The following is a 21,842-nucleotide window of genomic DNA, read 5'->3' as shown; positions in this document are numbered from 1 at the left end:
CACAGAAGAGTTAAGAGTTACCCTTTAGGAAATTGTTGAACATCCACAAAGTCATGAGTTGTGTTGTTCAAAAATTTCCCAGATATTTTCATACCCAGTTTGTCTACCTAACCTTAGTGACAAAATTGTTAGGTGTCAATGTGCAAATGTAGTGTTTGTAACACTCAGCCGGCAGAGTGCATAGTTAAATGAGCAGCAAGGCAAAGGACATCATGAAAAAGCTCAACTTCTGTAGATTTCCATGATTCCTGTTTTTGGATGTACCTGACCACAACATGAATCTACATAGAAGGAAAACTATGATGGGTTTATTTTCTGTTCCTAAAGAGAGGTTTGGGGATTGTGCTCCACAAATTTCAAATGATCTGAAAGACCTTATTTCAGTGCCTATGACAACAGCAATGTTGTAACCACCACAAAACAACGCATGAGTATCTCACTGTCTATAATATTGTTTAACAAAATCACTCCATATCAAGAACCTAAAGGGGACTGTTAGTGAAAATGTTTTTTAAAAGGATTGGTGTAGAGCTGCATTTCTACATGATTATACTTTTTCCAATTAACCAACATTTCTAGTAGTACGCCTAGACTTGGGTTTCCAGGCACACTGATAAAAATGTGATGTGACACGTGCATAGGTCTCCTACTCCCCCTGTGCGGGCTTTTACAGAGCAAAGAATTCTCCACTTGTGTCTGAAATACCTTTGTGTATAGACCACATGATTTACCAATGTCAATTTCAAACGATTCTGTGCACAATATACAACTGCAAATCACAATGACACGGAAAGCAGCACAGTTGCATTTGCCTGCTACATTTTTCATTTTCATTCAATATATTCACTGCACAGATAAGGTATTTTTCCTCAAATTGGAAAATGGAAGCCACAAATAAAATTGTTCAAGCAATATTCTGACAGTTATTATGGCAAACCTAACCTTTTTACTGAGTAAACATAATAATTCTAATTGAAGAACACATTTGAAACCTACCTCTGCAGTCGGTGGACAGGAAGATTATTTATTTACACAGTAAATAATCAAATTTTCTCTGGACCGAGTTAGCATGCTTTCTTTTAAGGCATGTTTATATTTTATACTCCTGCATACTTTAATGGAAATTGTTGCGAACCTACAGATTGCAAAATCTTTATTTAATGTGATAATATGAACACCAACCAATAGCATTTAAATAAAGAAGTTGAATAACGGCGAGTATATGTGCTATAGTCCCTCGGGTATATCTCAAGTTACTTCTAAAAAATACAACTACAGTTTAGGTTTCTTGAACTTGACATATTGAAGGTTTTGTAAAATCAAAATCACAGAATTTGTGTCCTGTCCATTGCAGTTTTAACCTTTGTCTTTTTCTTCTTGCCTTTCACAGTTGAAAGTCTATGAGCTGAATCATGATGGGCTATTCTGGCGTAGCCGCAGAGCAGAGTGTCTGTTTTATGTGCCTGAAGGGAGAAAAGTGAATTAATTTAGGGCTATATGTACAAATATTTTTTGAGGTCAGAAATTGCCCAATTCGCTGAATCGACCGTCTGCCACTGCAAAAAATGCACTTTGTAATGTACAGAAGCCAAATTGCGATACGGTAACTTGTTAATAAATCGTGATGGTTTTGCAATCCTGCATTTAGAAGAGTCCATTTTAGGGCATCCCTTTCAATTACTGAATCACAGCGGTATGTATTAATGGTAGTGCAAAACATTAATAATTTACCGCTTGATGAAAGAAGGTGGCAATTCATTCGCAAAGGGAAAAAGGGTTCTCAAGGGACCCATTCCCCTTTGAGAATGTAAAAAAAAACATTTTAAAGGGCAGCCAGTGGACCTACGGACCACTGCCTACTCTTACAAAATGAAACTTAAAAGTTTAATTTTATGTTTTTTTAAAATGCATCCCATTTTCTTTAAGGAAAATGGACTGCATTACTAAAAAAAGACATTTTTTTTAAAAACAGTCACAGACATGGTGGTGTTTTTGGGACCGCCGCTAAGGCGGTCCGGTGATAAGACCCCCAAGATCGAAATCAGGCCCCAAGGCCATTTGGGCAGAAGTCTAACTAAGTAAAGGTAGAGTAGAAAGTGAAGGATTGCAGCAGTTGTACTTACAGTAATAAAACTAAGAGTAACCATTGTGCACCTCTGTCCCCTGTCCATGTTACTAAAAAACTATGGAAAAAGTTATCTTTGTTCATTATTGGTCCAATTAACTAAAATGGAGTTCCAAAATAATTCATGTTTATGTTAATTGATTATCAGTCACTTTTAATTATAACCAAAGTGCAAAATTAAACCACAACAGGTGTTTCAATTTAATTTCTTAAGAGATGTCTTTTTCTTCTGAATGGGTTCCAGATGTATTCGTTCTGGACAATAGGAAACAATTCAAAATCACAGAATTTGTGTCCTGTCCATTGCAGTTTTAACCTTTGTCTTTTTCTTCTTGCCTTTCACAGTTGAAAGTCTATGAGCTGAATCATGATGGGCTATTCTGGCGTAGCCGCAGAGCAGAGTGTCTGTTTTATGTGCCTGAAGGGAGAAAAGTGAATTAATTTAGGGCTATATGTACAAATATTTTTTGAGGTCAGAAATTGGCCAATTCGCTGAATCGACCGTCTGCCACTGCAAAAAATGCACTTTGTAATGTACAGAAGCCAAATTGCGATACGGTAACTTGTTAATAAATTGTGATGGTTTTGCAATCCTGCATTTAGAAGAGTCCATTTTAGGGCATCCCTTTCAATTACTGAATCACAGTGGTATGTATTAATGGTTGTGCAAAACATTAATAATTTACCGCTTGATGAAAGAAGGTAGCAATTCATTTGCAAAGGGAAAAAGGGTCCTCAAGTGACCCATTCCCCTTTGAGAATGTAAAAAAAAACTATTTTAAAGGGCAGCAAGTGGACCTACGGACCACTGCCTACTCTTACAAAATGAAACTTAAAAGTTTAACTTTATGTTTTTTTAAAATGCATCCCATTTTCTTTAAGGAAAATGGACTGCATTACTAAAAAAAGACTGTTTTTTTAAAAACAGTCACAGACATGGTGGTCTGCTGACCCCAGCAGGCCACCATTTCAGTGATCGTTAGCATTCCTAATGGGTCTCAAACTGCTCCCAACCTCATTAATATTCATGAGGTAGGTCGTTTTGGGACCCACTACGACTTGCTATCTAAAATTTCCTAATTGCAACAAGGCAATAATCGCAATTTGGAAATCGCAATTCCTAATTAAGAGCATGGGCCAAATGTATCAAGTTCAGTTTTGCAGTCCCTAACTAGCGAATCTTAGGTAATCGCTATTTAGGGAATGTAAAATGGTATGTAAGAAAATAGCAATTCCCTAATACCGATTCCTACAGCGTCGCAATCACAATTAGGGAAACACTAGTAGGAAATGCTACTCCATTCATACCTAGGCCCATAGGTGTGAATGGTTTTGCATTACCTAATTGGTAATCGCAATTTAGGATATGCAAAACCAAAGGTGTCCGGGGGCTGAAGGATCCCCTGAAGCACCCCCCCTAAAACAATGTGCACTTGTAAAGGCCACAGGCCCTAGGGGCATGTGTGCGCTATATTGCACTTTGAAAATGAATTTTTTTGCATTTTCCGAATTTGCACATGGTTACCATGGACTTGAAGTCAATGGTAATAGCATTTCCTAAATGCCCAGTTTGCATTTAGGAAATGCTTGGTACATGTGCTCAGGGAATCGAAAATTGCGATTCTCTATTTAGAGTCGCAAATTTAAGCTATCGCAAAAAAATGTGTTTACCTAAAATGCACTGCCAAAGCCTTTCATACATATTGAAAGGTTTTTTTGCATTCGGAAATGATCAAATTTAGCGATTTTAACCATTTGTGAATGCAAAATTGGTTGATACATGTGGCCCCATATGACTAACTCAAAGTGCATGCATATGTGTACCCTGTATCAACAGAAAAACATTTCTGAGATTGAAAACAGCTTGCAATTCTGACTGAACGTCCCTTCTAAAACGTCGTATAGGCTTGATACCTGAGCCAGTCTTTTCTTCATCACAAACATGAGTGACACATGAGCTACATCACACCGAATATTTTTAATTAACAAACAAAACATTTGATAGTGCCGATTATTCAAGAGCTCATTCCTTTCACCTATAAAGAAGTATCAGTTAAAGTCATATTTACATTTTAGGATTTATTTCATTTGTGCACTTAAACCTTTTCCGAATGCATTCGCATTACATCTAAATGGATCAGAGAATTTTATATGATTGCAGAAACAATGTCATACTTCACAAAGATGCATAAAGCGTAGTAATGGGTGCTGTATGAAGGAATAAATCTGAAAATTGTTTGAAACGCACAGAAAAAGTAAAGGAGTTCAGTCCAAGTGCTAAGTTTCATGAAAAATTGGTTTTCTCTGAGATACTGCGTCAACATTCACCTATATGATTGAGTTACAAACGAATCAATAACAATCATCAATATGCTGTTGGGCCTAGTTAATAACGTATCTGTTTATTTGCGGTATTAGTGATGCAATATGCTGACATAACATATGTTGATAATTCATTTTTATCTGCGAAGAAGGGTACAAAGTTCCTCATGTACAGTAAAAAAGAGATAAGGAAGGCGGAGAAAGGAAGGTCTCAACCAACCGTTAGTTATCAGAGAAGTATCAAGGGAAACCGGGGGAATTCCCTTGGTGGAACTAGAGCTCTCACACACCCAGCGTGCTAGGTGTCATGCTTCATCATATGAGCACTGCCCCTCGTCAAGTCGGCGCTGCAATCCTTGACGGGCTCCCGAAACCGGGGCTCTTTATCGGGGATCTTAAGTTCCTGCCGATTGGTGCATGGGGGTGAGGGGTCTAGTATGTATGAATGTAGCAGAGAGTGAGGTAAAAAGGGTGAGTTATTCCTAATCACTAATTTATTTGCAAGGTAAACTACCCTATTAAAAGTCGTGTAGAGAGGCTAGGTACTAGAAATAATGTGTCTAGACGTGTAGCTCTACTCTAGGAGATCAACATGTTTCATGCCGTGTATGTCAGGAGGATCTGGGCAATTCTTCAGGATCAAAAAACTGTCTACACTACGTGGTGGAGTGAGATCTACATACCACGTCCTTAGGTCTGTAACCTAATAGTGCTACTAGATTTGCTAGCAACAGTACTGGCGGCTATTAAAAGGACACCGGTTGGGTCCAGCGTGTATTAGCGCTATGCCGGAAGACCTACCCAGACCGCCAGAAACCGGGGTGGGTAGGTCTGGCGGTCTGGGTAGGTCTTCCGGCATAGCGCTAATACACGCTGGACCCAACCGGTGTCCTTTTAATAGCCGCCAGTACTGTTGCTAGCAAATCTAGTAGCACTATTAGGTTACAGACCTAAGGACGTGGTATGTAGATCTCACTCCACCACGTAGTGTAGACAGTTTTTTGATCCTGAAGAATTGCCCAGATCCTCCTGACATACACGGCATGAAACATGTTGATCTCCTAGAGTAGAGCTACACGTCTAGACACATTATTTCTAGTACCTAGCCTCTCTACACGACTTTTCATAGAGTAGTTTACCTTGCGAATAAATTAGTGATTAGGAATAACTCACCCTTTTTACCTCACTCTCTGCTACATTCATACATACTAGACCCCTCACCCCCATGCACCAATCGGCAGGAACAAAAGATCCCCGATAAAGAGCCCCGGTTTCGGGAGCCCGTCAAGGATTGCAGCGCCGACTTGACGAGGGGCAGTGCTCATATGATGAAGCATGACACCTAGCACGCTGGGTGTGTGAGAGCTCTAGTTCCACCAAGGGAATTCCCCCGGTTTCCCTTGATACTTCTCTGATAACTAACGGTTGGTTGAGACCTTCCTTCCTCCGCCTTCCTTATCTCTTTTTTACTGTACATGAGGAACTTTGTACCCTTCTTCGCAGATAGTCTCCTGGGGTTTGTACACTGGACCTCCTTAAACATACCCCTTGTCCCCTCTCTTGATATTATATGATAATTCATTTTTAACAGGGCCCCATTCATGAGCCCCTAATCCACGTGCCAATATGAAAGATTTATTTTCACAATGGAAGCTTGACTGATTTAGTTCTTTTTCACTCTTCCAGAACGACTATAGGAAACTATCTATGCAATGCAAGGATTTCGTTGTGGGTGTGCTGGATCTCTGCAGAGATACCGAAGAAGTTGACGCCATCTTGAATGGTGACGTGAGTCTGGAAACCTGGAGTGAACATCCTCGACCAAGTCTCAGCCGGGTGAAACTTGCCATTAAATATGAGGTAAAAAAGGTAAAGTTATTACATTTTAATTCATTCTTTTACCGGTAGTGCTTCCACAGTGTTACATTTTCGTTTAAAGTATCGTTGAAATTAAAAGTAATTTTACTTTTTGGTATGTTTCCTGAGCTTGAAACCTGGATCTTAAGGGATTTAAAATTCGCAAGAAGGTTTTGAAAGATGTACAATTATGCAGAAGTATCAGTGTAGTTTTACTAGATACTGCCACATATGCATCTAGGTGTTGAGTACCCATTGAATAGTTTATTATGTCTATAGTTGCATTGAAAGGGCTTGAATTTGAGCATTAAAAGGAAGATAAAAAAGACGCTAATCAATTTGCCATGAAAATAACTGAAAAATGAGTCTGTGAGCTTTTTCTCTCTTTGACATCTTTAATGTCAGCTATAAAATATGTTATGTTATGTTATGGGCAATTGTAGAGCACACAGCTCAACCAGGTGGGTATCCTGGTGCTGAGAAGGAGCCGCATTGGCTGGTTCTTTGGTTGCTATCCATTTGTTACGAAAAACATCCTTCAGTGTTTCACTACGTCTGTTAAACAAATGTGTTTGGCTACAAATTCTACTATTACTATCTCTACTATGTACTACCTTTGTGGGACCTTGGCACTGGTCTCTAGGACACACCTTTAGTTAAGTTTGAAAATTCACAGCTAGGGAAAAAAAAAAACATTGGCAACATCAAAAAACTGTCCATGCATGATAGTCTGATGGGTAATTTAAAAAAAAGAATGACATTTGTCGTTGTTTAAAATGTTCCCATCCTGCAGTTTTATCTTGAATTTTTTGTCTTTTTATTGAAGCCCATTTTGGTTGACTGTCGAGATTTGTGCTCATTACTCTTACTAGCAAGTGGTAAATGCTTTTGCTCTTCCTGTTAAACCTGGGCGGCTTCTCCATGTGGGCGGAGGAGTGTCGCCCCATTGCTTTCTAGCAGTGCGAGAAGCAGAAACATAAAATGGTATTATAAATACCATTTTATGTTTCTGCTTCTCCCACTGCGATAAAGCAGAAGAAGGGTTTGGTTGGGGGCGGGCAGGTGGACGGTCCTGCAACAGGGCAGGGGAGGAGTGGCTAGCCAAATGTTGCGGGTCCTGACTGTTCAGGTATACCCCAATTGGCAATACCTTTATGTTATGTTATATGAGTTTATAATGCGCACAGCTACTCATGAGTATCCCGGCGCGGTGCCTAGCGGGGTAAGGACGGAGAGCTTCAGCAAAATATGTGTGTTTTCAGTTTCCTCTTGAACGCAACTGGGTCCTGGATGGTACGCAGGGCAAGAGGAAGGACATTTCAGGCAACCACCGCATTCACTGTAAATTAGCTGCCCCCTATTCTCTGAAACTTGAAACACGGGACCTGAGCGTAATAAAGGGACGAGGAATGCAGAGGACGCGCAGGAACATAAAAGGAGAGATGCCTCTGCAAGTAAAGAGGACCACAACCGTGAAGAGCACGGTGGGCCAAAACCAATAGTTTAAATTTAACTCTATCCACCACGGGGAGCCAGTCTAGAGAACGTTCCAAGAAGGACCGGGGCCAGCCCCACACGGCACCCGACAGACAAATCTTGGCCAGGCGTGACAGGAGAAGTGAGTGCGGGACCGTGTCGAACGCCGTCGAGAGGCCAAGCAAAATTAAGGCAGCTTTCCCGCTGGTGTCCAAACACTCCCGGATGGCCTCCGCCACCTCCATCAGCAATGTTTCTGTACTATGGGACGCCCGGAACCCTGATTGGGCTGGATGCAGGCGCGCCTCCCTTTCCACAAAGTCCGTGAGCTGTTTATTAACCACCTTCTCGCACACCTTCGCCAAAGCAGGAAGGAGGGAGATAGACCAGTAATTCCCTGGACAAAGGGGGTCAAATGACGGCTTTTTTAGGAGAGGCAAGATCTTAGCCTCCTTCCAAGACTGTGGTACCACCGCTTTCTGGAGAGACAGATTAATGATGGTATTCACTTCTGTATTAGCGACCCCCGCAACTACTGCCAGTATCCTCGCAGGACAGGAGTCCGAGGGCGAGCCGGACTTTAGACCCTTAAGAATTTTAAGACATTCCAATGGGTCAACTGGCCTAAATGCAGACAAGGAATGAGCTGTATCAGTAGATTGACACTCCAAAGATGACTCCATTGTGATGTTGCAGGGATTAAATGCCGCTTGGATAGCCCAGATCTTATCTCTGAAACAGCAAGAGAGAGTGTTACACCAGGTAGGTGAAGATGACAAAACACTTGCTTGGGCCAGAGCGGCCCTGAAGCTCTGAACAATAGCAAAAATGTCCTTAGAGTTGTTACTGGCTGCTCCGATACGGGCCTAGTAAAATTGCCCTTTAGCCAGCGTAATGGTTGCATAGTATATTTTCTGCTTATCTCTGAGCTTCCGCTTGTCTACCGGGCAATACCCACTACTCCGCCAGGCCCACTCAAGGGTCTTTCAGTCATGCTTCAAAGCTTCAAGGGTGGGGTTGAACCAGGGTTTGGACGGAGATTCCCTAGCTAGCCTAGTTGGACGTCGTGGGGCCACCGTAGCTACTGCTTTTGATACCCAGCTAGAAAACCTAGCTAAGCGTTCCTCAAGTTCCCCCACCAGGCTAGGCCTGGAAGCTTCCAAAGCTATATTAAGTTCAAGTGGGTCAATATTGCCAAAGGCCAATTTGTAGCACTCCCTGTAAGTCCCTAGTATGTGGTGCCCCTAGTACCTATGTCAAGAAGGCTAAAGAGGGACCTTGTGGGCTGCAGCATGAATTTGCCACCCTAAAGGACACCTCACCAAACACAAACAGACTGCCATTACAGACTGCACGTCTTGGTACAGACAAAAATGAAAACAAGACATGGTACACATCCCTGTGTGCCATGGCACAGGCACTGTATGCAGTATAGGTAAGTCACCCCTACGGCAGGCCTTACAGCCCTAAGGCAGGTTACACTATACTATATGTGAGGGCCTATCTGCACAAGCAGATATGCCCCTGTGCTGGTCAACTCTATTGCTTCCAGTAAAATTAAACAGGGAAGCCAATCTGAGTATATGTGCTGGACACTGGTGAAAACGAGTTCCCCAGCTACATGATGGCTTCACTGAAAATAGGGACGTTTGGTATCAGACATCTCATAATAATAAAGCCACTCTGATGCCAGAGTTGTATTTATTGATACATGCACACAAAGGGCACCTTAGAGGTGCTACATGACAGCCTACCAGCTACTGGTATACTGACTGACTTGTTTTTTACCAGCCTGCCATTAGAGACAATTTCTGACCCCCATGGATGAGGACCATTGTACTCAGGAGGCCAGAAATCAAGCCTGCTCAGACAGAGGAAGCTTATACCCTGCCCCCAGGATGACCTGCAGATTAGCATTCCAAGGCAGTGGAGCTTCAAAGAGTCCATCGCCTTTGACATGAAAATCTGACTTCTCTCACAGGAGAAGAAGACAACCCCCTTTGACCAGGGCCCTTTGGCACCTAAACAGGTGAGAAAATTAGCTACTCAGATAGGCGTCTCCACCCTCAGGCCAGTAACACCTCTAAGGTGGGCTACCTGAAGTGAAGGCGACTCAGAGTTAGACATTTTGGTGATGGCAAACTTACAAACTCTGGGAGAGGGTTATGCCCACTCCCCAAAAGATGTGGTCAAATAGGGGGCATAGTGACCCCAGGGATAAGTAGCTCATTGGCTACTACAATACACTCCCCTAATGCCCCTAAATTCAGTATTTAGGATAGCCTGCGGAACCAGAAAATCAGATCCTGATGACCTACGAAGAAGAAGGACAATGAAGAGCCACAAAAGCAAAAGACTGAAGAGGAGCAACTGACTTGGCACCAGCCCTGCCCCTTATCTGCTTTTCCCCATTGAACCTTTACCAAAGAGGTCTCATCCTGCAGCTGTCATGCCTCCAAAGCCTGGGAGGACCGCCTGCCTTCAATAAAGACTCAAGAACTCCCAGGGAATAGCGGAGCTGCTGCCCTGCATCCTGCAGGCACCACAAGAAGAACCGTAAGGATTCCGGAACCACCCAAAAACCAACAACCCCAAGCACCACTGCACTCAAGCCCCCCCAGCCTGTGTTGACATAGGCCAATGGTGTCAGTGTGGCCCCCAAGCCCTCAAGAGACAGAGTCCACTTTGGGTTAATCCCACGTGAACTCCCCGACATTACCTGCATCCTCTGTTTACAGGCTCCCTTAACCGAGAGTGCTCCCAGACGAAGAAACTTGACACCACAAAGATCCTACACACCCAGCCACCCAGGCCTGAAGAGAAGAAGACCACTGGTGTCCCTATGTTCCATAAAATCGATTTGAACCCTCCTGTTGGTTCAACCTGACTGGCCTCCGAGTCAAAACCAACAGCCTCTTTTCACAAAGACCTGTCCCAATTGACTAACATTGGGCCCTCAATGCTGTATTGCACCACTGCACCTGGCTGCCCTAGTGGCGCTGGAGGTGACCTGCTGGTGCTGACTTGGACCTTGACCGATACTCACCTCAAGTCCCGTAGATTGGTCTTGTTAGTCGCTGTAATCTACCTGAATGTCATGCTTGTTTATCCACATATAGGATAACATTGCAGCTTCTGACAAATGCACCAATTGTCAACTTTTTAAAGCACAAAATCTTGCAAAACGTACTTACCTGATCGTAATGATTCTGGTGCCTAAATATTTATAGTTACTTGATGTTTTTAAAAATTGGTGTTGATCTCTTCATTGAGTCATGTGCACCATTTATTGACTATTGAGATGTCTAACACTCCTCTATGATAACCCTAAGGCTGCTCAACCACAATACCCCCTAGAAGAGGGCATTGGGATTGCTAAGCAAGCCTCTGTTCACTCACAGGGGAACCCATTAACTCTTTACACGATATACCTCACTTTGGTATATCATATAAAGAGCCAGCTTCCTACAGATTCATTATATTAGTAATTTAGAATCCAACTTAATCGTCACATCAGAATTTGTATTACTATTTAGGAAATTGCAATGTTAGAAAGTTGCCAATTCCCTCTGTGAAATCCAAAGACGCTCCTGCCAATTTCCAGCTGTCACCTAACCTCTGATAGGTGTCCTTTGGAGAGATGTGTATTGTTCCCTGACAATGTTTAGAGGGCTCTGAGTGTGGGGAGGGGGACTTTGCCTATGACAGGATGACCTGTGGGCTGTGTCCAGACTTTGTCCTGAGATTCAAAGGATGGCTACCTTGTCAATGGCAGATGAAGATCACACCAAGGCATGCCTCCCTTTTGTCTCTCTAGTCAGGCTGACTCCAGTGGGAGTGGAGAAAATAACTCAAACTGGCGTAGTGGATGAACAAAGACTTGCCCACATCCACAGGTTGGCACTGGGTATAAAAGTGGGCACCAGAGACCTCAACCCAGAACACTCTTGGACCTGTGAAGAATCAGAAGAAGGGCTGTCCTGCTGTCTGAAGAATCTGAAGTAAGACTGGACCTGCTTGACTTGAACCCACAACTCCAGAAGGGACTCCAAGCATCAGTTGGCTGTGCTCCTGTTTGAGCTACAGGAACACAACATTCCAGAGGCCTCTCTCCATTCACCTGCCCTGTTCCAACTAGACCTTCCATAGAACATGCCTCTTTGGAGTTACTCCTATCCTCTAGTTTTGTCCCCCAGGTCCTAGACCCTTGGCAGGTGTTAGAGTATACTCGTCTTGTCTCCAAACTGCGGCAACTATATGCATTAAGGAGCTGAAGGTATTTAAATGTTAAGTATAATTACTACATGTCATTCCAAATTGATGCAGCAATATTGATTGATCACTCAGAGGAATGATTGCTGATTAATAATAAACAATCATATAGCTCAATTGCTAGATGCTAATTGCTTATTTCGAGAATAAACCTATAGATAGATAAAAATCACTGTTATTATAAAAATGACATACATAGCAAAGTTGGGCCTTATTTAAAATTTAGCAGACAGGATTCTCAATCACATACATGGTTGATGTCCTGACCACCATGTTAAAAGTGTATCCAATGTACTTTTAATATGGCAGATGGGATGGTCATCACATTTTGCAAGAGTATCCTGCCTGCCAAAATCTAAATAAAGCCCTTTGTGCCTGATTTTGTCTTTGTCGGATGGTGTTACTACCTTCGCCATGGCAGAGTACTTTACTTCCGCAATGGAGAGGGTACTTTAACTGCCAAATTTAGAGATGTCCGCTGGCCCAGTAAATTCTGTTGAATTTACTGGAACCACAGTCATTATGGATAGATTAATTTTCTGTTGAGCATACCATATAGTGTAGTTAATGAGTCCTATTGCGACCACTGTAATTAAGAATTACCAACTATTTGGAAATAAATCAACCTAAGCCAAAAATGATTCCATATAGTGATCAAGGTAGCAGAGAGTGCAATGTGGCTCCATTAACATGACAGCGCAGCAGTGCACAAGTTAATTTTATTTTCTTTCTGTTTGAAATTATAAAAAATACACGACCCGCCACCCATTCTGGATCATGTGGGCGGACACATGGCCAAACCACCGACAGCCTGAGAGAGTAAGATATGAGAGAGAGTAGGGTATATAGGCAGCAGAGACAGGGTAGTGTCCAACGTCTACATAATGGTCTATCCATCTGCAAATCATGCAGGCGGGCCTTCAGTTTGATGGAGAGGATAGTCCATCATCTTTGCGACGGAATACCCTCCCTGTCAACTCTAAATCGTGGCTGTAGTTTTTACATATGGGATAATCTTACTCAAGTTCATTGTGATTAAAGTACACATTCAGTCATTCGCCTATTTGTAGACAATGCAGCTGCTAATAGCTAAAAAACAAGAACTGAGCTATGTGCTAATATATGCTCTGTAGACCATGAGTACTTCAGAGTAAATAGAAACAGAGATGTATTACTTGATGACTCTCCCTGGCTCTTAATATCTAACAGGAACGGCAAAAAACAAGATGAGGAAGAGAGAGAAATACTAAATGCCAGATTATCAAATTAACAAATGTGTGTATTAGTGTTGTGTAAATTAGCTCATTATTTACATAAACAGCAGACATCTTAGCTAAAAATTGAGCTAAAACATTATTGTGAGTTTTGGTCCATTACAAGGATTTCCTATTTTTATATAGGCAAAAATCTGCACATTTAGATTAGTCCTGGGTTCCATATGCTCATGTTGACCAAAAAGGATATGCCATGAGAGCTTTTGTTTGGGGTGTAGACCTGACATCTCAATTGATCCAAAGACAAACTTAGAATAAATCAAGGTAAAAGTATTCCACATGAATGAGAAAATTAAAGTTCTGACTGTGTTTGGCCAGCAATGATGTAAATGCCCAGTTCTTCACAATTTCACTATATATTGACGATGGAGTAAAATTTATGCCTGGGTTGAACCATTAACTAATGAAATAAGATAATCTTACGTTTGGAAGTTCAGACTAGGTTCCACATCATTATACCATAGTCAATTACATTTTTGTACATATACACCAGTCCTCAATATTAATCAATTGTGTGATGATCACCTTGAGAACAAGCACTTTGTTCTCTGTAAAATTTATTTTTAATTAAAAGTGCATTTATTTAAAAGATTAATTGGCTGACAAAGACCATTAATTATGGATAGATTAATTTTCCACAGAGCAAACCATAAAGTGCAGTGAATGTGTTCTCTTGAAATCACTGTAATTAAGTATTAGCGACAGTTTTGGGGTGTGGTCACGCAGAGTAGCAAGATGGCCGCTCATTAGAGGGCTAATCTGGCAGAACATCACATCTGTACATAATCGGGATCCTCAGGGGGCAACTGACACTAGAACCCACTAGCATGAAACTTTACAATGACCCGAACCTGTCTGGTGTGATCGAGGAGTCCCGCAGTCCCCCCTGGTACCTGTAAGGATGACTAACAATGGGCCTACAGGCGGCCTATAGTGGTGTGGGCCTGGCTGCGGGGCGTGCTGGGGCCACGGGGCTGAGGGCACCTCGTTTCACTGCACTGGAGGCTGGGCCTGCGGAATCTGATTGCCTGTGGTGCTCATGTGGCAAGGTAGTAACCCCTGGGTCTGTGCACTGGTCTGCCTGTTGACCTGTGGGAACGGCCGCGCCCCTTGGAACAGTGGTCTGTAGCTCCCAAGGCCAGGCCAGCTATGTGACCGCACTACTGTAGTCCTGAGGCAGGGATGGGGCAGAACCGATCATCAGCCCGAGGCCATCGCTGGCAGCCCTATGCTGGCTGAGATACCTGGTGAGTGATATGCCCCAGTACACCTCTTTGGACTGTCACTGATTATTATGGCCGATTGCACTCTGGCCTATTGCACTGTGCGCCTTTGTTTGTTTCTAACAACTGTGACGCTACGCGCTGACCATTGCCTGTGGAGCACTTGGTTGTCATTACAGCACTGGGCTTTGTAGTGAGACACTGACTACTCAAAGGACAGTTGACTGCTGCTCTGGAGGTGCTGCGGTCTCCCCTCAGCATGAGTAAATAGGCTCCTGCGTGTGCCATTTCATCAGTGGCCATTTGAAGTTGATGCTGCACCATTGGCACCATATCACTGCTAGTCTCCTAGTGTTAATTATTTGCCCTGATGTTGGCATGGCTGGCAACTTTGACATGCTCTAATCAACCTACTGCCATATAAAGTTGTGCTAAGGCAATATTGTGGCTCTTGCGACTCACAGCTCACACCGTCTAGAACAAACCTCATCGTTTTACCTGCCCCCTCCATTCCACTTGTACCCTTAAGCCTCAATTTGCCAGAATCAATTGTCGCTAGCCAGCAGCGGAGTCTGCTCATGTCCCTTGTGGTGGCGTCTACCCAGGGCGTGGCAGGACTCCATGTACCCTGCAATCTCTGATTAATCGGAATCATTCAGGATCTGCTTCAGTTGGATGGCCATTATAACTCCCCTTGCTCAATTCCGAATGTCTGACCTGAATAGTGCTTTATCCCCACAGTTTGAATGTTCACGTACGCAAAATGGGCAAACACAATACTAAACAGCCCAAACATTCCTCTGAAAGCCGACGCCTTACCTGAAATGCTGAGCAGGGCCAGGATAAGGAGCATAACGCTATTCAATGCAATCAATCAATCAGGGGCTTAAAAAGCACGCTACTCACCCGTGAGGGTCTCAAGGTGCTGGGGGGGGCCGTTCCGGATCAGTCGAAGAGCCAGGTCTTGAGGTCTCTCTTGATGGTGTAGAGGGTCAGGGAGCGTCTGATGTTCACGGGGAGCTCGTTCCAGGTCTTGGCTGCGATGTAGGAGAAAGCTCTCCCGCCTGTTCTGTTTCTGCAGATGCAGGGGACCTCAGCCAGGGCGAGGTCGGCTGAGCAGACGTTCCTCTTGGATATGTGGAAGGATACTCTCTTGTTGAGGTATTTGGGTCTGATGTTGTTGAGGGATTTGTAGGCGTGGGTGAGGAGTTTGAAGGTGACCCTCTTATCGATGGGTAGCCAGTGGAGGTCTCGTAGGTGTTGGGTCATGTGTTTGTGGCGTGGTGTTCCGAGGATGAGTCTGGCAGCGGCGTTCTGGATGGTTTGGAGTTTGTGTAGTGGAGTTTTGTTGATGCCGGCATATAGGGTGTTGCCGTAGTCCAGTCTGCTGGTTATGAGTGTGTGGGTGATGGTCTTTCTGCAGTCAGGGGGATCCACTTGAAGGTCTTGCGGAGGATGCACAGGCAGTTGAAACTGGTGGAGGCAATGGCATAGATCTGGCGGTTTATGGAGCTGGAGGAGTCGAGGATGATGCCGAGGTTACATGTGTTGTCTGTAGGAGTGGGTGGATTTTCAAGGGCGGAGGGCCACCAGGTGTCGTCCCAGGTAGAGGTGTGGGGTTCGAGGATGAGGACCTCGGTCCTCTCTGAGTTGAGCGTCAAGCAGCTGTCCGTCATCCAGGCTGCCACATTCTTCATTCCTTCCTGTAAGCAGTATGGTGTCTTCCGGATTCTTTGTGAGTGAGAGGATGAGCTGGGTGTCATTGGCGTAGGATACAATGCTGGGTCCCTGCTGTCTAGCAATGGTGGTGAGGTGGGCCATGTAGATGTTGAAGAGCGTGGGGCTGAGTGATGATCCTTGGGGTACTCCGCAGTTGATGTCGGTGGGTTCGGAGAGGAAGGGAGGGAGTCTGATTCTCTGGGTTCTGCCGGAGTGAAAGGATTGGATCCAGTCGAGGGCGGCCCCTTGTATCCCCGCGTCATGAAGTCTGGCTGTGACTGTGCGGTGAGGGACGGTGTCGAAGGCTACGGAGAGGTCTAGAAGATAAGAAACCGCGGTGTGTTCCTGGTCGAGTAGCATGCGGATGTCGTCCGTGGCGGCGAGGAGGGTGGTCTCGGTGCTGTGGTTGCTGCGGAATCCAGACTGGGAGGCATCTAGGATGGAGTTCTCTTCAATGAAGGTGGTCAGCTGGGCGTTCACGAGTCTCTCGGTGACTTTGGCCACGAAGGGGAGGAGAGAGATGGGTCTGTAGTTTTTCAGGTCGGAAGGGTCGGTCGTGGGCTTCTTGAGGAGGGGTTTAACTTCCGCCCGCTTCCAGTCATCTGGGAAGATGCCGGACATGAAGGAGGCATCGATGGTCTGTCCTAGTTTGGTTGCGATGGCGGCAGTGGCCATGTGGAATATGTTTGGTGGGCAGGGGTCAGTTGGGGCTCCTGAGTGGGTTTTCTTCATGGTGGTGGTGATGTGTTCGACGGTGGAGGGCTTCCCGGTCATGATGGCTGGCTTGCTGGTGGTGTCGGGGGGTGTTGTCTGTCATTGGTTTGTTGAAGTTGTCGTAGAGGGCCTTGATCTTCAGATTGAAGTATGCGCTGAGCTTGTCGAAGAGTTCCTGGGAAGGTGTGATGTCTGTGGCTTCGCTGGGGGGTTTGGTGAACTGTTGTATGACGTTGAACAGCTCCTTGGCGTTGGTCGCGTTGGTCTGGACTTTGTCTCTTATGAAGGTTCGTTTGGTGTCTCTTATGCGCTGGTGGTATTCCTTCTGGGCACTCCTGTGGTTGTTCCGTGCTTCCATAGTTTTCTGGTTTTTGTCAGGTTTTCTCTAGGTGTCTGCAGGAGCATCTGGCTTCTTGTAGTTCAGTGGTGAACCAGGCGGCCTTCAGGGGGCGTTGCTCAGCAGGGCGGCGGAGGGGTGCGAGCTTGTCGGCGCAGCAGGAGATCCAGCGGTGAAATTCTGTGGCTGAGGAATTGATGTCAGTAGTGGCACTGGGGGGGTCTTGGTGGAGGGTGGTGTTGAGGAGTTCCTCTGTGACCTTGCTCCAGTTCCTTCGTGGTGGTTGCGGTGTGGGCTTGGGTGTGGCGGTAGTGTTGAAGGTGAAATGGATGCTATGGTGGCCTGTCCAGAGGAGCTGAGTGGTGTGGCTGAAGCTGATGTTTGTTCCTCCCTCGAAGATTGGGTCGAGGGTGTGTCCAGCTTTGTGAGTGGGCGTGTTGACCAGCTGCTTCAGCCCGAGGCTGGCGAGGTTGTCGAGGAGAGTGATAGAGTCGGGGTCATTGCAGTTGTCGAGGTGGAAGTTCAGGTCCTCGAGTAGGATGTAGTCTGTGGAGGTGATTGAGTGGGGTGCGGCCAGCTCGGCGATGGTGGTCATGGACTGGTCTGTAGATGAGGGTCCTGCGTAGCGTAGTTCTGGGGCTGGTCTGGATCTGGAAGTTGAGGTGTTCTGTGTTGGAGTGGGGGTCACTCGTGCTGGAGGCGGAGAGTCAGAGGGGGGTTTTGTGGGTGATGGCGAGTCCTCCTACTGGGCGGTGGGGGTGGTCCCTTCTCTGGATCTCGTAGCCATCGGGGATGGCAGTGGCGATGTCGGGGCCAGAGGTGGCATTGGTCTAGGTTTCCGTGAAGAAGGCGACATCGGGCGAGAGGGTGTCGATCAGGTCATAGATCTCTATGGCATGTTGGTGAAGGGAGCGCAAGTTGAGGAGGATGCATGTCAGGGTTTTGGTTGTGCATGCATCGGGCGGTCCTTCGGCGGTCGCGGGTGTGTTGTCAATGGTGAGGGATCTGTGGCAGGGTAGGCACGAGAAAGGTCCGTGGGTGGTGTTTGGCGAGGATCTTGGGCAGGCAGCGTGTCTTCCGGGATTGAGTGCATGGAGGGTGGTTGTGTCGTAGTGATTGGGCCTCGGAGTACTAGGACTCCCAGCGCTGGTCGCAGACGTGCGCAGACCGGCTTGCCTTAGGCGCGCCTTAGGCATGCCATCAAATAGGAGAGGGGGCGGGACCAGGTAGAGAGGCTGGAGCGGGGACTGTGTCGGGGTGGGAGGGGCCGCAGGGGCAGCAGCATCGGTAAAACAGGCTTGGAAAATGAAATTAAAAAGTGAATAAAAACTCATTAGACAACAATGAAAGAAACACTCTGTGAACACAATATCAGTACAATTACCACAAATAAAACTCAGCTGACAAGAGATCACCGGCAGGGCGGGCAGAAGGCGTGAACCCTGACTGTGGGGGACTCGAGGCTGCGGCGGTGAGGCAAAGCTGCAGGGTAGAGTGCTGGCCTGGACCCACGGTCTAGGTTTACAATTGATCGAGGAAGATACACAGGTTATTGATATTTGCACGTTACTCCTGGATGTAAAAACGAGCTTTAAAACCATCAGTTTAAATTGGACTTCATTACAGGTCACCTGGACCAGGTCAAACACCGCGTTGACACACATGAAACGCGACTGGACCAGTTGTTGAACCCAATTTCGGATGCGGACGATCTATAACCGGAATCCAAAGAACACTTGTTATGGATGGACAAGGTGCTCGAACTGATCAAAGTTAAAAATGAAGACCTTGAAGCACATTCCAGATGCAATAACCCTCACATAACTGGAATTCCAGAAACCACAGCCATCTCCAAGAGGGAAGATTATGTTGAAAATTTGTTACGTGAACTCTTTGGTGACAATTTATTGGCGGTATTTACCGTGGAGCAGGTCCTCAGGTCCCTAGGACCTAAACTACTCATAGGGGCAACTCTGCTGCCCATAGTCGCCTGACTATTAAACTATTGAGACGGATGTGATTCTGCAACTGGCTTGTGAACGTGGATCTATGCAACACCAGGGCAACAACAGATCCTTCTATCCAGATTTTTATTTTATCGGTCCTGACAGCCCGCCACAAAATTCTACAACAAGCTGACATACTGTACGCTCTCCTTTATCCAGCCATGTTACATATTCCCTTAAAAAATATACTTTTTTCACGGATGATAAGTCAGCTTTAAAATTTGCTAAACACAAAAACTCTTCTGTGGTGGCCCGCTTCAGTGACAATGATTGATTGCCTTGTGACTGTCGCTCTAGCACTGCCTCCTGAGCAAACTGGAGGGGTCTACCAAGTGTTTTCACTGGTCCACCACTTATTGTTTATGTACTACATATAGGCCAAGCTTTAATGTTTGATATTGTGCTTTCACTGTCATCATTGTATTGCATTAGCTGTCCCTTGAACACTAGTTTGGCCGCCCAGCCAACCTCTGCAAGGTTGTTTGCCTAGTGTGTTCCATGTCCCCATGGGATGTTTCCCAAACTACAATCTCAGATTGTTCATAGTTCTTCAGGAGGGAGGGTAGGAAATTTATCTCAACCGAATTGGGTGGTTGGAGCGGATGGGGGAGGTATGGAAATAGGCTGTTATATTGTATTTTTGTCTTCTGGTTTTTCTTCTCTCCTCCTTTTGTTGCACATCCTCCATCACCAATATTACCAGCGTACACTATAGATTCCACGTGACAAACCTTCCACTTGTTAAACATCATTCCACTACCACAACTCCATTATGGCTACTATCTCATGTATTATCTGGAACACTTGCGGTCTTAATGACTATAGAAAATCACGACTTGTACATGCTTACTTAAAGAGACATAAAAAAGACTTCTATTTCTTACAAGAGACGCATCTAAGCCACCCCTCCCCTTCTGGCATACGTGCACACTGGTGGGGGGAAATCGAAACCTCATCATACTCCAATTATGCCAGGGGCTTCGCAGTGCTCTTTCGTAAATACCCTGCATGGCAACTGTCACAATCCTTTATAGACACTGGGGTTTGGTTTGTTATACTAGCGGGAGACCTATATGGACAGCCACTGACGATGACTGTGATATACGGACCTAATTGTGATGACCCTGGTTTTTTTTTGCAGAGATCTGGGCAAAAATAACTATTCTAGGCCCCGTGCCTTGATTTGGGGAGGAGACTTCAACACCGTTATTCATGATCAATTAGATTGTTGTGACATTTCTAAGAGTCTACACCCATGGGCCATCACAACTTTCAAAGCGATTGTGAAAGATGACTGTTTAATGGATGTCTGGTGCCGCACACATCCACAGACCCGAGAGGGCACTTGTATCTCGTCTTTTCATAATGCATGCTCCCGACTAGATTTTTGGCTGATATCCAGAGATGTTAGCATACTTCTGTCTCCCACTTACAGCATACTTTATCTGAACATGCCCCTGGGCTGTTGAATCTGCATATAACCCATGCAGTTCCTCGTGCTTTCAGCTGGCAACTACCAGTGGGAGCGCGCCTAGATGCTGCCTTTCGGGAAGAGATACGAAAGGATACACTAGAATTTTTCACGCCCAATTTGGGCTCAGTTCAGTGAGCATCCACATTCTGGGAGACATTTAAAGTGGTGATATGGGGAGCATGTATTGCAAAACAATCCCGGGTTTTAATATCAATGAGGGGAGTGCTGTCAAAAACCGATGGAGATATTCATATGCTAGAGCAACAATAATACCAAACCTGCGACACTGCCATATTAGCTGATATCCGGGTTGAGGTGTCTGAATTCCAGGACAAAGCTACTCAAGAAACCTGCTTTATAACTAGATGCAGCCAGGCTAGACGTTATGGGGGTAAGACCGCCCAAGTAAGACTTTGTGACCCACGTACTGCCTACTATATCACTGAACTCCTTGATACCGAAGGCCAAAAAAACTCCTTTTCATCTGAACTGCTAGTTGTAATGATCTCTTTTTATGCACAACTATACTCCGAAACTATATCGTCGGACCCAATAGCACTTTCCGGGTATTTTGACACCATCCAGCTGCTCTGGCTTGATAATGCTTATTAAGCCTATCTAGATTCGGCCTTCACCACCGAGCATATTATCCAAGTGATTAGAAGCCTGTCAGGTGATAAGGCACCTGGACTGGATGGCCTCGCAACTGATTTCTATAAAGTATATGCCCCCATACTGGCCCCACACTCACATGCTTTGTTTCAAGACTCCCTGGACACTGCTGGTTTGCCGTGCCACACGTAGCAAATGGTAAATGCCAATGATGGATGTTGTCTAGGCAGGTGTAATTTCATGCACATGTATTAATCAGCCAAGACAGACCTCCTTGCACAATGGTGGAAGGGTATCTAAGTTGGTGCTAGGCAGCAGTCTGTGTGCCAGCGCAACCAGGGATCAGCAATCAGTAGTCAACTGTCAAATCCCATGCTAACCTGCCCTCTCCCTTTCATACAGGGCCCTACAGTAAGGATACTGCCTATGTT

The 21,842-nt window shown here is 45.1% G+C and overlaps 1 protein-coding gene across 1 annotated transcript in view; it reads left to right on the top strand.

The window, feature by feature from the left end:
* TRPC7 (transient receptor potential cation channel subfamily C member 7) overlaps window positions 1-21,842 on the top strand; it is a 1,109,978-nt gene that overhangs the window by 376,044 nt on the left and 712,092 nt on the right. The window contains exon 2 of the mRNA XM_085618014.1: window positions 6,134-6,316. Within this exon, the coding sequence (XP_085474140.1) occupies window positions 6,134-6,316 (183 nt within the window). The remainder of the gene's footprint in view (window positions 1-6,133; window positions 6,317-21,842) is intronic.

The sequence above is a fragment of the Triturus cristatus genome, chromosome 7, assembly GCF_964204655.1.
Source record: "Triturus cristatus chromosome 7, aTriCri1.1, whole genome shotgun sequence".
Lineage (NCBI taxonomy): Eukaryota > Metazoa > Chordata > Amphibia > Caudata > Salamandridae > Triturus > Triturus cristatus.
Note: the sequence above shows the minus strand (reverse complement) of the source record. Positions and strands in the feature narration are given on the sequence as shown.